Below are 19,059 nucleotides of genomic sequence, written 5' to 3' on the forward strand. Positions count from 1 at the left end.
ATTCCCGCGGTGGGCGGGGCTTCTTCTCGGCCGCCTGTCGTTGGCAGGGAGCAGGCGCCCTGCGATTGGCGGTGGGTGGTGTCAAGTTGAGAGCCCGACACTGTGATTGGCTGAGCTCGTGGGCTATGTCTCTGGGAGGAGGGAGGGTCAGGCTCTACGTCATGACGAAACGCTTTACGTAGGGCGCCGGTGACAACCTGAAGCTGCAATTGAGCTGGACAAGTTTTTTTTTATCCTAATGGGACATAGGCCGAATACAGCCATAGCAATTTAAAATTATAAATTATTTTTATATTAACAATAAAAATAAAATTAATTAAATAAACTCTGGGCATCGCTTCAGAAGCATTTGAGAGGCAGTAAATATATTCAGAGGGAATGAATGAAATGGATATTTCTGGTTTAATCCTCAGGGTTTTGCACATGCTGTTTCCTCGCCTGGAACACTCTTTCCGCAGCTCTTTTCCTGGTTGATTTCTACCTAACTTTCAGATCTTAGATTGAAACCCCAGAGGAGCCTTTCCTCTCCAACCCCCAACAAGATGAAGTTCCTACAACAACACTGTTCTTTTTCTTGGAGCAATTACAGCTTGTGTTTATTTATGAGCGTGTTATTGGTTAATGAATTCATTTCTGTTTTTGTCATTAGCTCCATGAGGGCAGGAATCATTTATCACAGTATCCCCAGGACCTACCGGGCAGGACCTACCGGTGACATACATTAGTAGGTACCCAATAAATATTTGAGTGAATACATAAATATCATTTAATTGAACTGTGTGATCATGTAAGTTAAAAGCATTACACGGAACAGAGACCTTCAGAGTCAGCCTGCAAGCCTTAGGACAGGTTTTCTTCAGCACCAATTTAACCTCTCAAGCAGAGCAGAAGTGAGGAGAGAAGAGTGAAATTTAGCCCAATTTTGGAACTCTATTTATTCTGTAGATTGGATAATTAAATCAGTAGAATTGTTTGGAAATAATGTGGAAAAATAGGAAATTTGAGGACATCACTTTGGGCAAGTCATGTCTTACTCAAGGCCTCAGTTTCCTCATCTGAACCATTAGGATGTTTTCCCTTCCTTCTCTGACATTCTGGCATCTGAAATGATTTAGACCAGTGGATCACCATTCAGGGTGCCCATCAGAATCACATGGTAGATTTTTCAAACTATTCACAATAGCCCCATCAGGATCTTGGGGAAAGACGTTGGGGCATGCATATTCTAAAGCAATCCTCTGATCTAGTCCTTCTGTTGAGGCACTTGTAAACTTCCAGCAATCCTCTGCTTTACAAAATCACTCAACTCTGTCAGATATTTCAGCACTGAAGTTGCAAGCACTTTAGCTCTAGTCACGTTATTGTTCTTTTTCTAATCCGTAGTCAGACACGTTATCCATTGTGCAGCTGGCCCCCACCCTGTTCTTTCTGGACTCATTTACTCATTTCGATTCATTATTAATTTCCAATTCATTCAATAAAAATAACAATTGATGAAAAAATCAATATCAGTAAACATGTATCAATCTGGGAAGGCTTCCTGGAGGAGGTGACATTCCAAATAGAGTTCTTTTTTATGCACAAGGGACTGGGGAAAGATTGGGGAAGAATGTGCATGAGAGGAATAATGTTAGCAAAATCCATAGGCAACAGGGACCATGGGTTATAGAAGACGAAGAGAGCCGAAGTTAGACAAGGTGATGGGGCCAAATTATACAAGCTTTGTAGTCCATGTTAAGAAATTGGGAGTGTATGCTAAGGCCAGTAGATGGACTTTAAACAGGGGGCTGATGTGATCTGAATTCCGTTATAGCAGCATCATTCGGGCTGCCTTGTAGAAGATGAATTGGAGGGGAGAACCTGAAGGTGGGCACACCAGAGAGGAGGCTGGTGGAATAGTCTGATCAGGGCAGAAGACAGTTGGGGTAGTGGAAAGGAGTTATAAGTGATAGCGTGATGTCTGACTTGGGCAACTGAATGGCTGAACACGGGGCCGGACGGGATGGTGGTGGAAGACCACAGAAGAGTTGGGTATAGCTGAGATTACCGAACAGGTATCCGAAGATTTGTAAACCCAGCCTCTGGAGTTCTACCTGCCCCTTCGCCTCCCCAACCTCTGCAAAAAGGTGTTAAGCGCCTTTCCTAAGACGTCAGGCCCACCTCCGGGACTCGAGGGGTCGCTGCAGCCGCCACAGCCCCTCTAGGTTCGCCCCGGTCCACTCACTGGGCCAGGCGGCCGCTCCATCCGCAGGGGAGTGCGCGTGCGCTCCCTGACCGGCAGGGGGCGCGCGTGCGCAGACGGGGCGGGGGGGGCGCGCGTGCGCGCGCCGAGGCCGGCACCGGAAGTGTGTGGTTGCCATGTAATATCCTGGCCGCGCGGGCGCGCGAGGGGCTGAGGCGGCGCCGGGGCGGGCGCGGAGCTGGCTGGAGGGTGGCGGAGGCGGTGCCGTAGGGGCCCGCTGAGGCGCGCGGGGGGTTGGCGGCGCCCGGAAGCCTGTCGCTTGCACGGTCTCTCCGGTTCGCTGAGTCCGCGCGGGAGGCCCGACGGCGGGAGGCAGCATGTCGGTAGCGGGGCTGAAGAAGCAGTTCTACAAGGCGAGCCAGGTGAGCGGAGGCCGAGGCAGGGGGCGAGCTCCGGGCCCCAGGCTGCTCGGAGGTGGGGCCCGGCCACGCGCTTGCTCGGGAGGGAGCCGTGGGTACTGAGGGGGCGGCGTTGGCACTCGTCCCCCGCCGGGTGGGGACAGCCTAGGAGGGGCGGGAGTCTGCGTGCGAGATGGCCCAGACCCTCCCTGCCATGTGGGCTCCAGTCTCCTCGAGACGGGTGGGCAGACGCTTTAGAGGCGCGGAGGTGCACCCAGAGGTTGGCCCCGGACGTGGACGCCTCTCCTCCCGTCCTTCCCTCTAAAAGGGCGGGCGGGCGGGGGGGCAGGGAGAGAAGGGGAAGAAGCAGTCCTGAGCTTGTCGACACAGGACTCTTGCTAGAGAGCCCAGGGAAGGGGAAATTTTGTGTCTAGAACAATTCTTCTTTTTTCTTTTTTTTTTAAAGACAACAAACGAAAAAACCTTTTCAGTGGGCCGGGTACAAAGTTGAAAGCGTAGAGTGAAAAGTCAGTTTCCCACTTCATTCCCTCAGGCATCCAGTCGCTCTCTCCAGAGACAGGGACTTTCACCAATCACCAAAGAGAAGGGTATGCCTCTCCTTTAAAAACACAGACGTAGTGGTAACATCGTCTACACAGAACCGTGTAATTGATGTTTTTCATTAAATGTCTCGGAGATCGCACTAGAGCAAGAATTCTCCACCTTGGGTCATTCTCTGTTGTGGTGGCCCTCCTGGGCACTGTGGGGCGTTGAGCAGCATCCCTGGCCCCTACCCAGTCGATACCAGGAGCTCCCCCCACCGACCACGGATGTCTCCGGATGCTGCTAAATGTCCTTAGGGGAAAACCCCCTCCCCTCCCCCTCCCCTCCCCCCTCCTCCCCCTTCCCCAGAGCTACCCCTAGAGCCTCTTGTATCCTTTTAATGGGTATGTGGCATTCCATTCCATGAAGTGTGTCATAATTTATTTAATTAGTTGTCCATCGATGGACGTTTAGGTTGTTTCCAGTAGTTTTCTGCCGCAAACGATACTACCGTGAATAGCCAGTGAATATCTCTGCTCACAGGTGGGATTGGATTTACAGGATAAGTTCCCGGAAGTGGAATGCAGAATCCAAGAATATAAGTGTTCTACTTTGACAGATAGAACAGGTGTTTTGGAAAGTCCAGGCCTCATTGCTCACGAGTCTGGTGAAAGCTGAGTGGATCCACTCTTCAGAAAACTGGGCGAATGCAAAATTCAGTTTATAATTTCAGATCCAAGAAGTCCCAGATCCCTTGATCCTATGAGAACCTTAGGTCTGGAGTTTGTGTGGATAGACTCCAGGAAGGAACGAGCAACAGTCATAGGAGTTGTTTGGCCCGTGCTGGCAAACCAGACTCTGCCCACAATTTGGAGAGGTCCAGTGGGAGGGAAGAGAGATGAGTCCCCAGTAATAGGCAGCCGGGACCTTTTGCCCCTAGAGGGGGAAAACTAATGACCCTAGTAGTTGTCCAGGGCTAAGGATATTTGGGGTCTATCTCTAGACTCCAGGCTAAACCCTGGAGGAAGAGAGGTTTAATCCAGAGGGATTCTAGTATTGTTGCTGAGAGTACAGCCCTTTGCCCCAGCCGGATGGAATTAAGTGACCTGGCCCTGGGTTAGACCTTGCCCAGCAGGCCTCAGACCCCACCCCCGCACACTTGACCAGAGCACCTTGGAGTGCTGCTCACTATCTTGGGCCCTGACGTAGCCCCTCTCGCAGGAACTGTGGGTCTCGGAAGAATTCCTGGGCCACTTTGTTCCTTCATATAGACAGGTCTCTGGAAGCCCTCCCTGCCCCGACGCCAGCCGTGAGGGCCCGTGCTGGTGGCCCACGCTGTCCCCAGCAGATACGCTGTGCCGGAGGAAGCAGCTGGGCCTCTCAGGCCCTCCACCAGAGCCTTTCCTCTCGGGGAAAGAAGGATGGCCTGCATTCAGACCTGTGGGGAGTGCTTGGAAATCTGGAAAGCTCAGAGCAGTGCAAGCTGGTGGTGCGGATCAATTTATTATCTCGATATTCTGAGGCCCAGTCCCAAAGAATTGCTGCGACACGTCCTCCTCTGAGAGCTGTCGTCTTGGCCTCCTGACCGATTCCATGTTGAGTTGTGCTCTCAAGAATCACCCTGGCTGTGTTCCATTCCCTTCTGCAATAGTTTCCATAGACCTCCACTGTTTATCTGGATGTGTCCACCTCTTTGTGTGTTTCTTTACTTTTTTTTATATATAAATTTATTTATTTATTTATGTGGCTGCGTTGGGTCTTCGTTGCTGTGTGCGGGCGGGCTTTCTCTAGTCATGGCGAGCAGGGGCTACTCTTTGTTGCAGTGCACGGGCTTCTCATTGCGGTGGCTTTTCTTGTTGCGGAGCACGGGCTCTAGGCATGCGGGCCTCAGTAGTTGTGGCTCGCGGGCTCTATAGAGCGCAGGCTCAGTAGTTGTGGCACACGGGCTTAGTTGCTTTGTGGTACGTGGAATCTTCCTGGACCAGGGCTCGAACCCGTGTCCCCTGCATTGGCAGGTGGATTCTTAACCGCTCTGCCACCAGGGAAGCCCTGTGTTTCTTTTCTTGATCTTAGGAACACCTCTTTCAAGTAGGGTCGTCTGTGTCAGGTAACATTCTTGTTAAGTTGTCATAATATATATTGAGTTTTCACTGCGTGAACAGGTAATATGCTTTAAACCAGTCGGTCTCAATTGGTCTCACTTATCTGGCCTAAGGGTAAACACTGTCCCCTTTTTACACAAAAGGATTTGGGGGCATTTGTCTTCCTGTAGGACAGTAGTTCTCAGCCAGGGCCAGTTCTACCCTCCAGAGGACATTGGCAATGTCTGGAGGCATCTTGGGTTGTCACAACACGGTGGTAATTAATTATATTACAGCGTACTGGGCGGCCCCGCACAACCAGGAGTCACCTGGCTCTGACGTCAAGGGTGCTGAGGTTGAGAAACACTGTTTTATGGTTTGAGAAAAGTGAGGATAATTTTACCCAAACAGAAGAAAAACAAAAAATCCTTCCTGGGCATTCTTCTGGCAGCTGCCTGCTTTTTCGAATTCTCGAAGTGCAGATAACCACATATATGCAGATGGACACGTGCGTAAAACTCAGCATCCAGACACCAAGTCTCCCCCTCCCAAGTCCTCAGGAAAACCCCAGAGTGTTTTTTGGCATCTGGCATTTTTAAGAAGGTACAAGCTTGCATTGGTGCCTCTCAATTAGGGGCGACTAACCCTCCCCTCTCCCGCCCTATGCACCACCCAAGGGACATTTGGCAACGTCTGAGACAGTGTCACACCTTGGGGAGAGGGTGCTACTGGCACGGAGTAGGTAATGGCTGGGGATGGTTGTTAAGCATCCTACAACAGGACAGTCTTCTACGCGACAAAGAATTATCTGGCCCCGCATGAGAGAAGCGCCAACGTTTCTGTAGCAAGAAACCCTACTTTGAAACGGGTTCTTGATTTCCAAGGCTTGTAAGAGTGTCATTTCTAAATTGAGAAATAGAAGCCAGGTGGATGTGTGAGAGAGAGCTGGGAATAGAGAAGCTGGGTTTCTTGAAGGTGAGGCTGTGATGTTAATGAAAAGTTTCTACCTCCTTGGTGGCACTGGTAACAAACCAGGTCCCGGTGTCTGGCAGTATACTGGCAGATTCCACGCCAGTTCATCTCTGGTGAAAACTTTCAGGTCTCAAATAAAATCGGTTTGAGCTTGAGCGGGAAGTTTGTGGGTTTTTACTTCTTAATAGGAACTGGTCACCTGAGCTGAGGAAAGCTGAATGTATGGAGTGAAGCGGCCAAAGAAATGGGCGTCTGTCTCGGGCCCGTGGTTTCGGTCCCCTCCGGCCTCGCTGTGTAATGCCACTCAATAGCCCTCTGGTACTCATGCACACCTAGAATCCGGGGAGATGCTTTTATGAGCCTTTCTGGGGACCTGAGGTGGGTAAAGGAACCCAGTAGCGAGATCTAGGCTCAAAAGTTCACTTGTCATTGTGGTGTGTTTGGGTGACATTAATTTCCAGGCCTAACCTTCTAACTGGTTTCCTGATAATTCTTGTGGCTGGGCTGTGTGGAGATTTGAGAGTGTAACTAGGGATAGGTCTGGCAGCTGCCTGGAATGCTGGCCTGATTTTTTTTTTTTTTGCCTGAAAGGAGGGAGAGAGTTTAAACTGAAAGATTGGTTCCGTCCGATCTAGGAGGGAAATTCATGACCGTCATATCCCATAGCTTTGACGTTTGTTGGATACTCGCTAGGCTCCGGGTTTGTGTCTAGGAGGAAAGATCGAGCTTCCTGGGAAAGGCATGGGGTGGGGGTATGACGGAGGGCCCAGGACCCCAACGTATTGGAGTAAACAGTAGCCGGGGGAATGTCCGACATCCCCAGATACTGCCTGCTCTGACCTTTTTTGTTTTTGTTTTTTTGGCTGCATCAGGTCTTAGTTGTGGCACCACAGGGTCTTCGTTGAGGCGTTCAGGATCTTTCACTGCGGCGTGGGCTCCTCTCTAGTTGTGGCGTGCGGGTCTTCTCTCTCTAGTTGTGGCATGAGGGCTCCAGAGTGCGTGGGCTCTGTAGTTGCGGCATGCCGGCTCTCTGACTGAGGCACGTGAGCCCACTAGTTCTGGTGCACGGGTTTGGTTGTCCCGTGGCATGTCTTAGTTCCCCGACCAGGGATCAAACCCGTGTCCCCTGCATTGGAAGGCGGATTCTTTACCACTGGACTACCAGGGAAGTCCCTCTGACCCATTTTTTAAACTTCGTTTTATGGAATCATGCTTTTGATTTCCCAGTAAAGTTCTTGGCCTGCTAAGTAGTGGACATGGAGTGATCTTAGGATACAAAAATCTGGAATTGTAACCCCTTAGTCTCAGCACGAATCAAAGTATGGAACCTGTGAGCCGGGAGCGACAGGTGTCAGGTGAGGTCTGGGGGTGGCGGTGGTCTCTGGCCCAGACCCTTGAGCTGAGCAGCTGCAGGCTAACCTCCGGAAGACCTTCTGCCTCGGGACAGCAGACCTGGGAAGGGCCTTTGGCCATTGCCATGTCCACATGCGATGGGAACTGGGTTAAGTCCACTCTTACAGGAAGCCACTCTGCTGATTCATTCTGTAGGAAGACCCTTGACCTAGCGGTGTCCCTGCGGGACCTTGGGCAGAGATGATCCTGTCCTGCTCCATCAGTGTTCCGTCCCCAGCTTGCTGGGTGGAGTAACCAGCCCTGTGTTTTAGGCCGCACTGTGGAGCTACAGAAGAGATTTGAGACTGCCCTTCCCGAAAGGAGCCAAGGGGCCTCTTTAAACTCCACCACTCCCCAGGCCTGTCTGTAAAACCAGGTTAACCCGACCTCCTGGGCAGGACCTGCTGTTCGCAATCAGGGAGGCGCCCTGTAGCCAAGCAGCATCCTGCGTACTCTTGTTATTAACATACCAGGACCGAGGGGTCATCTGTTCTGTTTCTGCTGCCCATGACTGCGGTACATCAGACCTGAAGTTCACCTCTGACTCAGAATCCTGTGTGTGGTAAAGAGCAGTTTATCAAAGAGGGCCCGTGGGAGCTAATTGCCCTGCTTATCTGGGTATGTTTTGAGGCAAAGCTGTAGGATACTTAATTATATTCCGTGTGCCACTTAATAACAGCCTGTGAGGTTAGGGGTTCCACAGTCTCTCCGTTTGGTTTCAGAAATTGGAGGCTGTCACAGTTTTGCGACCCCAGAACTGTCACTGATTTAGCAAGTGAACTAAGGAAATGGTGCTATTTACCCACCCACCCCCCATCCACCCAGCCTCCCTCCGGAGCCAACATCCAAGCAAACGCTTAGTGCCTTTGGGGGCCTGAGCTCTCCGCCCGCCCGTCAAGTGTCCATCTGCGCATCTCTTTGCTTCTTTCCTCAGAGGACAAACTGACAGGCTTTGACCGGGCCCCTCAGGCCTGCCACTTGCCTCTGGTGTGCGTGTCCCATGGCCTTTGACCCTGGCATGTGGGCCACAGTTAGCTCTACCCTGGCCTCTGTCTCAGCCCTCTGCACTTTGTTGCCAGTATTTTGAAATGGATCCAATCTGGGGAAAGTTAGTTTTTAATTTGGGGCGTGCAGCCAACTTCTTCCATAAGATTTCAGAGACATCTGCACATTTTGACACTGCAGGGCTGCCGTTGGCCGCGGAGTAGCAGAGGAAAGTCAGATTGTCTTCTATTTCTGGTTTTCGAGGTCATGGCGGGGGGTGGGGTGAGGTTTCTGAGGTTTAAGGGGGGTTTGATGCTGGAGCCTTCCAGCCACTGGAGGGGTGAGCAGGCCCGTTGAGGCATCTTTACCCCCTGTGCTCAAACCCTCCTGGCTTTTAAGTGCCTGGGGAAGTGTCAGGGGCGATTTTTTCTGGTTCTTTTTTAAAGCTGTCCCTGGAAAGCTGAGGAAGGATGTATCAGACTGTGGAGCAGCCGGTTCCTCTCTTCTCCCCTCCTCTCTGCAGCCCGCTCCTTCCTCCTCCTCTTCTTCTTTCTCTTCTCCCCACCACCCAAACTTTTTCTCTCCCCGCCCCCCTCCCCAGGGCTGGATTTGCAGCCACTTCTCTCGAGCACTGCAGTTTGGGTCCAATTCTGCCCATTTCCTGTTAAGCAGTAACCAGGGCTCCACAAACTCAGGCTCCCAGAGGATGGCCTCGTCTTCCTTTTCCACTCAGCTCCTAGAAAAACCTGCTGACTGGGCCCGAGAGGGGGGTCACGCGGAGACTCCCAACCACAGCAGGAAAACAGACGTGCGATTTCCTCTGAAGGACCTGACTCAGCATCAGCCGTGGCTGCCCTGGGAAGAGCCGCTGCCTGGATGCTCAGATTTCCACACCTGGGCATTAAACCCCTCCAGCGGTACCACGCCCACCCAGGCTGTCACAGCCAGTGACGTGAGCTGCCTCCCACCCCGCCCCCCGGGAGGGGGTGGGCGGTGAGGAGGACAGTGGGTCGCTGTCCCAGGAACTCAGTAAAGGTCAGCTGGATGGAGTTTGCCCCACATCGTAGGTCATGAGAGCACAAAAGCGGGGCGGCCGTGTGGGCACACCTAGAGAAGACAGGGCTGGGGTCTGCTGAGAGGAGCGTCCCCCGCCGACCTGGGGTGCGGTTCCAGCTCCAACCTGGCATTCAGGACCTTCCGGAGCCCCCGCCCTGGTCCTGGCTTTCAATCCCACCCTCCCCCTCGCAGCCAGCACGCTCCAGTCCAACAGGTCTGCTCGGGCTCATACCTTCTCTCCTCCTTCCCCACCCCAGCCCGGGTCTCCCTGTCCACTTCCTGTTTGTCCTCAGAGCCCTGCGTGTATCTTCCTGTATCCTTGCCATCTCCTGGGTCCCCCCCCCAAATATTTCTCCACCCTCCCTGGTGGTCTCCTGCCCACGTGCCACACACCCAGCACATCCTCACACCCAGTGCGCTTTTCTTCTCATTGGGTGTGAGCTCCTAAGGGAGCAGGCTGCCTGGCGGCTGGTGACAGGCCCGGGTCCCCACGGGTCGTGGCTTGTTGGCCAAGTTGTCAGAAATGGTAGACTCCTTCTCAGAGCAGGAATGGGGCTGTCCGGTGCCCGTGGCGGTGCCCATACGAAGCCAGGTGGCTGGCAAGGCCATGGAGGCCTCGGTCAGGAACAGGTCCGACTGGTTTAAAGAATAAGAAATCAAAGCTCAGAGGTTGTTCCCTTTGGTTTAGGATCTGTCTTGAGGGCTCCAGGCCGAGGGACCGGCGCTTGACTGGGCCAGAGGGGCCCAACCTGTGTCACGGGCAGTCTCTGTCATTTCAACCCCACAGCCAGGCCTGAACTTAACTGGAGGTGCCCAGCCTGCTGGGAAAAGGAGTTCCCTGGCTCCACTTTCCCCAGGCCCCACCACTCTGGCCTCAGAAGCCTGCTCTCTGCCCCTGGACTTCTGACCTCTTAGACTTGACCGGCGTTAGCCCGGGTCCTGTGTGCAGCCCCTCCCTGGCTTCCACACCTGGCCGCCCTTCTGCCTCTTCTCCTGTGTCCTGAGTCAGCTGGCCAGCTCTCTCACCCCCTCCTCCGCTTTGCCCCGTTAGTTCCCCCTGTGGGCTTGTCACCCCTGCCTCTGGGCCTTCTCCCTCCAGGACCTGAGGGACCTCCCTGGCACCTGCCACTGCTCATGCACCTGTCCTCCAGATCTTCATCCCCAGTCATGGCACTCCCAACCACCCTCTAGATGGTGGTCCCTGCCCGTCTGGCTGGTACTGGAAATGCAACAAGCTCGTAGGCCCAGTGCACCTGAGGCCAGCCTCCTCACCTGCGGGCCCTAACCTTCCCTGTCCTCACCCTGGGGCCCAGGGAGCCCCGCCACCTTCCCCGAGGTGCTGTGTCCATCACACCAGCTCCTGGGCCTGCAGTAAATACCTGGAACCAACCACCTAAGCCTGTGACTTGAATCAATTAGTTAACTTGACTTTCAAATAGACTCACTTTTTAAATTTATTTTAAAAGAGATCTCGATGTTATTTCTTGCTCTAAATCATAGTAACCGGATCACCAGATACAACAGAAACAAAGCAATGTAATCGATTCCTCCTGGATTCCTTACCTCGGAGGCTGGGGTCTGCTCCCTCTAATTAAAGAGTTGCTGAAACAATAAGTGCCCATGAGGGACTTCCCTGGCGGTCCAGTGGTTAGGACTCTGCACTTTCACTGCAGGGGGGCTATGGGTTCGATCCCTGCTCAGGGAACTAAGATTCCACATGCCACATGGCACGGCCAAAAAATAAAAATAAAAAGCCAAAAAATTTTTAAATGTGCCCACTGGAAAGTTTTTCCTTTCCAGAACGAGGGGTACTGAAAGAGCGTCGCAGTGGGAATAACTTTCTCACTTGTCCCTGTGTTACCTCTTCTCTTGACACCCCCTCCCCTGCCCCTCATCGTCTTCCCGTGGAGCCAGGAAATCCTGCAGACTTGAATTAAGGCTCAGAAGAGAGAGCTTTCCCAAGTGTCTGGGGAGAGGCCCGACAGTAAGTGGCACCGTTCAGTCTGTGTGTTCAGTCCCCCGACACCACCTTGGCCGATAATTCAGACGTCTTTGGCCAGCACACCTCAATCCAGTCCCACTTTCTCTAAAGTGGAGCAGCTGACTGATGGTTTTTCCTCTGTCGTTTTGGGTCTTGGCCCCAGGAGTGAGAGGAGACTTAGGACGCCCCCCGGGAAGGAAACCGGGAACTTTATCACTTCCGAGGCCCCCTCCTCATCTCCTGCCAGCTGCCTCCCCAGGATGAGGCCCCTCGGCTGCCTCTGGGCAGGCACGCAGGCAGGCAGGCAGGCAGGTAGGTGTCCATCAGCTTGATGGCCTCAGGTCGTCAGAGCCGTGATTGTCTGAAGTCGGGCGGGCAGCCCTGGCCCTTCAGGGTCAGCCTTTGTCTAGAAGAGGGCAGTGAGGGCACGGGGACAAGGGCGGGATTTCTCCGTCCCCTAACCCTAACCTCCTGGCCTAGGGTTTTCCTTTATCTCCTCTCCCTGGGGTGTTTCCTCCAAGGTTGAGAATCCTTGCTGTCCCGCCAAGTCAGCATTTCACCCTTGAGTCTTGGAGCTGCTGCAGCTCCCCACTGATTGCCCCAATACAGTTGTGTGTGCTGCCCTCAGAGGTTGGCTCTGAGGTTCATCTTTTGCCCCCAGCCTTGATGCGTTTACTTCACGGCTGAGAAGCCTTAGGTGTTTCTCCTGGGCTCTCTGGGAAGTTCCACATCACCATTCCTTTCCCCCCAGTGGACTCAAGGGTAGCTGAGCGCTCTCTCCGCTTTGTTTCAGAGCACCCCATGCCCTTGGCCTCGGCCCAGGGTGGGCAGGAGGCACCGGTCGGCATAGTCCCTCTGCCACCTCCAGACTGCCAGGCTTGGGAGGCTGCTGTGGGAAGTTGTGCAGACAGGGGCGCACTGGGGACCCGGGAGTCCGGGCCTGCTGGTTCCAGGGAGTGGGGAGGAGGACCTTTTGCCCGGTCTCGGTCCAGGCGTCTGCTCATCTCTCAGCAGAGCCTGGAGGAGAGTCCACCGCTGTCCAGGGGAGTTTGCACTCAGCTAGTTCCCCGCACCAGGCAGTGCCAGTGCATCGTAAAGGGCACGTCCCTTTTCAGGCACTTGAGTTTGTGTTAAAATGTCTCAGCTGTAGAGGGAAAGGTGAAGAATGGCCAGCTGATAGCCAAGCGCCCACAGGAGCTTGAGTAAACACGAGCAGCACAGTTAGAGTCGAGGGCCCCTCCCTGATACATCACTGCACACGAATCTACCGCTAAAAAGTCTGCAGCTTTGTTTTGCAAGTTTACACCTCCTGAAAATGGTGTCACATGGGAGCTTTTTCGGCCTGCTCTTTTCGCTCAGCACTGCTGGGGTGCGTCGTCCACACTGAGCATGTGGTTCGAGTTTTTTTGCTTCCACAGCTCCCTGCTGTCCTTTGTGTGCCGACAACGACTTGTCCTCCCTCCGCTGGCAGTGGGCATTTAGGACGTTGCCGCGTTTTTGCTCTCGGCGTCGCAGTGAGCGGTCACATGGATGTCCCCGCAGGCAAGGTCCAAGTGTTCCTCTAGACTCCTGGCCATTTAATGTCTTAAAGCTTTGTCTGGATAAAGGTTTTCAGCTCAGCATTGAAGAGTGTGTGGGCGCGCGCGCGCGCATGTACACACGAGCACGTGTGTTTCATCCTCCCTTAGCTCTCACCTCCAACTTAACGGCTGGGGTCAAAGAGGAAATAGAAGTGATTCGCTTTGCCAAGCTGATGGATGGGTGCTGTGCGAAGAGCGGGCCTCCCACCGAGCCATCTTCGTTTCAGTGCTCCATGGAAGTCGTCACCTGGTTCGTGGAATCCCACCTTGGTGACTTACGAGCTAGTGGACTGATAGGGAATCCTCCATCGTCAGCTTGAAGATCGGCTCTGTGTTCAGGTTTTACACAAAGAACGCTGTGGCCCATCTAAACCTCCGGGAAATGCCACAGTGGGATTTCGACCTGCATCACTTCCCATCTACTGTAGACAGAGGTCGGCAGTTCTCGAGCCTGATGGCATGCCTTTCTTCCCGTCACGGACACTAGAGGCTCGTGCCAGGCAGCCTTCACTAATCACTCCCACACCTTCAAAGGGGACGCTTCAGAATCACATTCTGGGAGTTGGTTTCCAAGCCGGCCCTTAGCGCCTCTGTCCTCTGCATTGGTGCAGACCCCGCGTCCTCTGTCTCTGCCTTTCCTCACGTCGTGTCCTTTTCTCCTTCTTGCCCCCAAGTTCAACCCATCCTTCAAAGCCAAGTCCAGGGACATCTTGTAACTCCTACCTGGTTCCCTCCCCACAAGGAGGAAGGGGCTCCTTATCTTAGGTCCGTAAGGTGGTGCCGTTTTTGTGTGAGCTTGTAGTATCCATCTCTTTTTCCCTCTACTATACCTGGCACGTACAAATATCTGTTGAATGAATAAGGGCAACCTTCTCAAGTGGGGAGCTGGCCTGCTGACTTTGACCCCAGACATTCAGCCCCATCCTGCTCTGATGGAGCAGGTAAGCTCAGGGCAGGAGAGTGTCCCAGACACGCACAGTGGCTGAGCGATTGAAATAGGGCAGATACAGTGACACAGGGTCCTGTGACATGCGCCCTGAATGGAGAAACCAGGGATGACTCACAAGGAGGTGACCTGGACCCTGGCTTTGAATGTGGACACGGGAAGGAGAAGGGAGAGGAGGATGCAGACTGTCCTCAGCAGGCAGCAGAGCGAAGCCCCCAGTGCTGGGGCCTCCGGGTCACTGGCCTGCCTTACTGTGTTCTTGTTCCTCGTCCAGGAGTCCAGACACCACCTGTCTGTGGGCTCAGTCCTTCCAGGGGAGCAGAGGCTGGCCTGGGTGCAGGGGGAGGCCCTGGCTACTAGACCATCGTCATCGGGTGGAGAGAGATTTGAATATGCTTACGGCTCCTAGCTCAGCAAGTGGCAGCACCAGACACACGTCACACGGTGACAGCAGAGAAGCAAGGACGAGGGCAGGGCTGCTTTACTCCTGCAAAAATCAACATAAAAAGGCATTGCTGAGGGAGTTCCCTGGCGGTCCAGTGGTTGACAATCTGCCTTCCACTGCAGGGGACGCGGGTTCCATCCCTGGCCGGGGAACTAAGATCCCACAGGCTGCAGGGCAACTAAACCTGCGTGCCACAACTAGAGAAGCCCGTGCGCCACAACTAGAGAAAAGCCCCGCAATGAAGAGCCTGTGCACACAATGGAGACCCAGCGCGGCCAAAATATTTAAAAAAAAAAAAAAAAGATTAAAAAGGCATTGCTGGGCTTCCCTGGTGGCGCAGTGGTTGAGAGTCCGCCTGCCGATGCAGGGGACACGGGTTCGTGCCCCGGTTCGGGAAGATCCCACATGCTGTGGAGCAGCTGGGCCCGTGAGCCATGGCCGCTGAGCCTGGCGTCCGGAGCCTGTGCTCCACAAGGGGAGAGGCCACAACAGTGAGAGGCCCACATACAGCCAAAAAAAAAAAAAAAAAAAAAAAAAAAAAGGCATTGCTGAGAAGTGCCTTGAGTCAGCATCACCCAGCCATCTAGGCAAATGCGGCAAGACCCCCGATTTAGGGGGTAGGGTCTCCCACGCCCAGAGCGTAAGTGTAGCATCTTGGGGGTGCATACTGGCACCATCCTGAAGGATGGGCAAACTGTTGATACACCAAGGTAGGGTGGGACATCCCAGGGGCACAGTCGTGTTAGCCAGGATCAGGGCAGAAAGCCACTCAGGGTACTGAGGGTCGGCCAGCAGGCCGCGTCGGTTGGCTGGGCAGAAGCAGGAGGAGGGGTGTGCCCCAGAGGCTGGCAGTAGCCTGGGCCAGGGCTTGGCAGGGGTTTGCTGCCCATCTTCTTCCTTCAAATTCTGTTGCTCTGCTTCCAAGCAGAGCTTCAGAATCGTGTATCACGGCCATCCGTCAGCAAGTACACTTAGTGCTGTGAGCCCTCTGGAGTCTGGGCTGTGATCTCCAGGAGCTTTTGGTGCAAAGGAAGAGCTAGCATGTCAGCCTGCTAACGACACGGTTTACACAGTTTTTACACGTGTCCCTCTGTGTGCGGAACCACAGATCTCTCACAGAGGGCCTTCACTGCACAGACACAGGCGTTCTCATGCCCCCGTCATCCAAGCCACTCGGCACATCCTGCCTCTGAACCTGGCCTGCACGGGGACCCCGCCTCGAGCTCCCTGCACGCGGCCCTCCTGGCCTCATTCTTTCCTTGGGACACGCATCATGCAGGGACTGGCAGGCTCATCTTTTTAGAGCAGTTTGTGGTGCTTGAAGCACATTCACACCCGGGTCATCACGGGTCGTCATCAGCACCGCGTTTTACAGTTGAGGAAACTGAGGCTCAGAGGGGTCCACATTCTTGTTAAGTGACAGTGCGGTGACCGGATCCAGTCCCCGTGCTGTGATCCACACCCCCACTGCTCCCCGGTGTCCCCAGCCCTGCCTCAGAACCTCTTGGGCACACCCTTGTTTTGGCCTGTTACTGACACACCTGACTGGCGGTGTTCTCCCCTGGGCTCCTAAGGGTGAGGTCTGTGTTATCTCAGCAAATACTGATTGCCCATCACCTGTTGGGCGTCAGGCCCCCTGCTGCTCTACCAGCCCCATCCCAGCAGCTGGCAGCCAACGGGAAGTCAGTGTTTGGGGACAGGGTGCGTTTGGGTGGGGAGGCGAGGCTCTCCCAGGTGCTGTTGCTGGAATGAAGGTGAGCTGTGGCAGAGGAGACGGCCCCTGAGAACTGCTCTCCTCTGTCTGTGTTCTAGGGCGGGGTCCCCGGGAACCCCTCAGTCGGGTGCTCACCCACCACTGGGGCGGTTACAGGCAGTAACATCAGGGAGCGTGTGCGCCAGGCCTGATGTGCGTCCTGAGAAGGAGAAGGCCCACCCCCTCTGCCACTGCAGGATGGATGGCAGCCGGGGACAGGAGCGGCGGCTCTGGTGCCCACCTGGCCCCAGCAGGCCCCTGTTGATCTCCTCATCTGTGTGCTGAGATTCCTTCCAGCTCCGGGTTTCCAGGACTGACTCTGCAGTTTAGAAGGGAAGGTGCCCCTGGACAAATAGGGTGGGGGACAGCGGGAGGAGCGGCCGTGCAGGGTGACAGGGCGCCGGCATCTAACACGTGGCCTAGTGTCGCAGTGCCCGTCACTAACCCTCAGAGGGGCTGGTCCGCTGTGCCGAGAGGGGCTGATGGGGTCACCTCCCCTGGCTTGCCGTGTACTATCCTGGGGTCATGACCCGCCCGGGTGCTTCTGGTAGCCACGCCTGAAGAAACTGGTCTCGGTGGCCCTGAGTCACCTGGTGCCGCCGCCCTGGGGTGACAGGCGAGCCGTGGAGCCAGGTGAGGGTATGTTCCTCAGCGCCCACTCAGAGCTTCTTCCTGGATCTCTCTTGGAGGAGCGCCCAGGCCGAGCTCTGCCCTCCCCGAGAGGTCGCCCCCGATGATCCTTGGAGAACCTAGGTGTGCGGCCCCTACGGCTCCAGCCCGGCCCATTTGGGGGCCATTTCCCTCTGGCCTTCAGAGCCTGTTTGCCTGTCAGCCTTCCTTTCCCGTGTCCTGTCCTCCCAAACTGCAGGCATATGCCTTTCACAGGGGGTTCCTCCTCTGGGAGCAGGGTCCTCTGGATGCAGGCCAGCCTGGGCCCAGCTTGCTCAGATTTTTTTCCTTTGCAAACTTTCCCTTCACCTTCTGGTGAGGGGGCCAGCTATGGGCAGACCCTGGGTGGAGAGTGGGGAATTCAACTGGCAGCCCCCAGGCAGAGTGCCGCCTAACTTGGAACTTCCCATAAGCAACGCAAAGGAAAGTTGGGGGTTCAGGGGTAGGGGGTGCTGTCATCCGGCCAGCTCCTGGGTCCGCAGCCCTCCCAGTACTTAGCCACTGTGGAATGGCGCCATGAGGTCAGACCCCTGTGAGGTCGTTCCTTCCTCCCATGGGGTGCTAAGTATCAACTAAGCACTTGCTAGTCTCAGACACCGTTCCGAGTGCAGGTACAGCAGTGCTGGGGTTGCTCACTTGGTGTTCACAGTCCAGTGGGAGGAGGGCTGTAAACAAACAAGGGGGGCTTGAGAGAAGGATGAGTGACGGGTGGGTCAGGGACAGCCCCACTGGGGAGGGGGGAACCAGATGGACAGGACCCAACCATGGGAAAGTCTGGGGCAGAAGGAACAGCAGGGCAGAGGGTCTGACATGAGGTGAGGTGGGTGCTTTTGTGGAACAGAGCCTGGTCCAAGGTAAGGTCCAGAGGGGGCGGGGGGTTCTGGCCTTGATGGAGGAGGTGCCAGTAGTGTGCTGGGAGAGGTGGCCAGTGGCCAGGTCACTCCCACCTGGGTAAGGAGGCGAGCGATGGAGAATCAGGAGGGCTTCCTCGAAGAGGTGGCTTCACATTAGTTAAGTGTCTCAGAATGGAAGTGGTCGTAGAGATTGGGGGGACAGCATCTGTGTTCCAAGGAGGCTGGGGCTCTGGGCTTTTAGATCGTTCTGTCACCTTAGCTTGGTGCTGTTGGGGTACACGTGGCCCTCCGTGAGACTTGTGACCTGGTGCCTACAGTCTCTTACGTAGTAGGCTGCGGTGATGGTGTTGGATGCAGGGTCTGTTCCGGTGCTTTCTGGAGGCCGCACAGCTGTGCGCCTCACAGGGTTTCCAAGCCCCATTTCCTGTCTCTTCCTGAAGGGCTGCTCTTGCGTCAGCTCTGCCATTGACAAAAGGTGAGTTTGCAAAACACCTCATTTACTGGTCTGTGGGGACCGAAGTTTGCTGTGCTGCCCTGAGGCGGGGATCTGCGGGCGGTAGTTCCCCAGCAGCGCACCCCGGCACAGCACGCGGTCAGCGGTGCGGAGCGGGCGCGGCAGGACTCGGGAATTTATTACCTCATTTGTTTGTGGGTTGGGTGTTTCTTTTTATGAGTTTTCATCTGAAATTGATTTTCCTGGTTGTGTGACATGCAGCCTTCCTGCCTCGTCCCTGAGATGAGAAATTAAAATGCATGAGGCCGGTTTATACCCAGGCTTCTCAGCTCTGGCAAGAGTTCCAGATGAGATTTGTTCCTAAGAGATGAGCCTCAAGTAATTGCTGGCCTCGGTCATTGGGTAAAAACCCTCAACACAGCCCGGGATGCCAGCTGGGATCAGGCCCCCCTTAGAGCCCCTGTTCAGCGGGCCTTGTTCCCTCCCTGTGTCCCGGAGGAGGCAAAGTCCTGAGCCCACACCCCAGTCTGCCGCCCAGATTCCTCAGTCAGGCCTTGAGGCTTTGGCCCTCACCTCCCCCGATAACATTTGGGGCGGGGCCCGTCTGATTCTCCCCCACATGAGCTGCATCATGTCCCACGCAGGGGTCTGTGTGTGACTGGTGTCCTCCTCCCTGAGCAGCTCCCGGTCCGGGATTCCACTGGTATTCATAGAAAGCTCTGTGCTATTCCAGGGGCTGTGGCCTCATGCCACCCTGGAGTGGTGGGTA

General features: G+C 54.8%; 1 protein-coding gene across 3 annotated transcripts in view; it reads left to right on the forward strand.

The window, feature by feature from the left end:
• The first annotated feature begins 2,380 nt into the window (after positions 1–2,380).
• SH3GL1 (SH3 domain containing GRB2 like 1, endophilin A2) overlaps positions 2,381–19,059 on the forward strand; it is a 31,611-nt gene continuing 14,932 nt past the window's right edge. For 2 of the 3 annotated variants that reach the window (XM_081233097.1, XM_081233099.1), the window contains exon 1: positions 2,381–2,604. In XM_081233097.1, the coding sequence (XP_081089223.1) occupies positions 2,560–2,604 (45 nt within the window). In that variant the 5' untranslated portion in view covers positions 2,381–2,559. The remainder of the gene's footprint in view (positions 2,605–19,059) is intronic. The other variant, XM_081233098.1, reaches the window with a different exon arrangement.

The sequence above is a fragment of the Mesoplodon bidens genome, assembly GCF_964165515.1.
Source record: "Mesoplodon bidens genome assembly, chromosome: 4".
NCBI classification, from domain to species: domain Eukaryota; kingdom Metazoa; phylum Chordata; class Mammalia; order Artiodactyla; family Ziphiidae; genus Mesoplodon; species Mesoplodon bidens.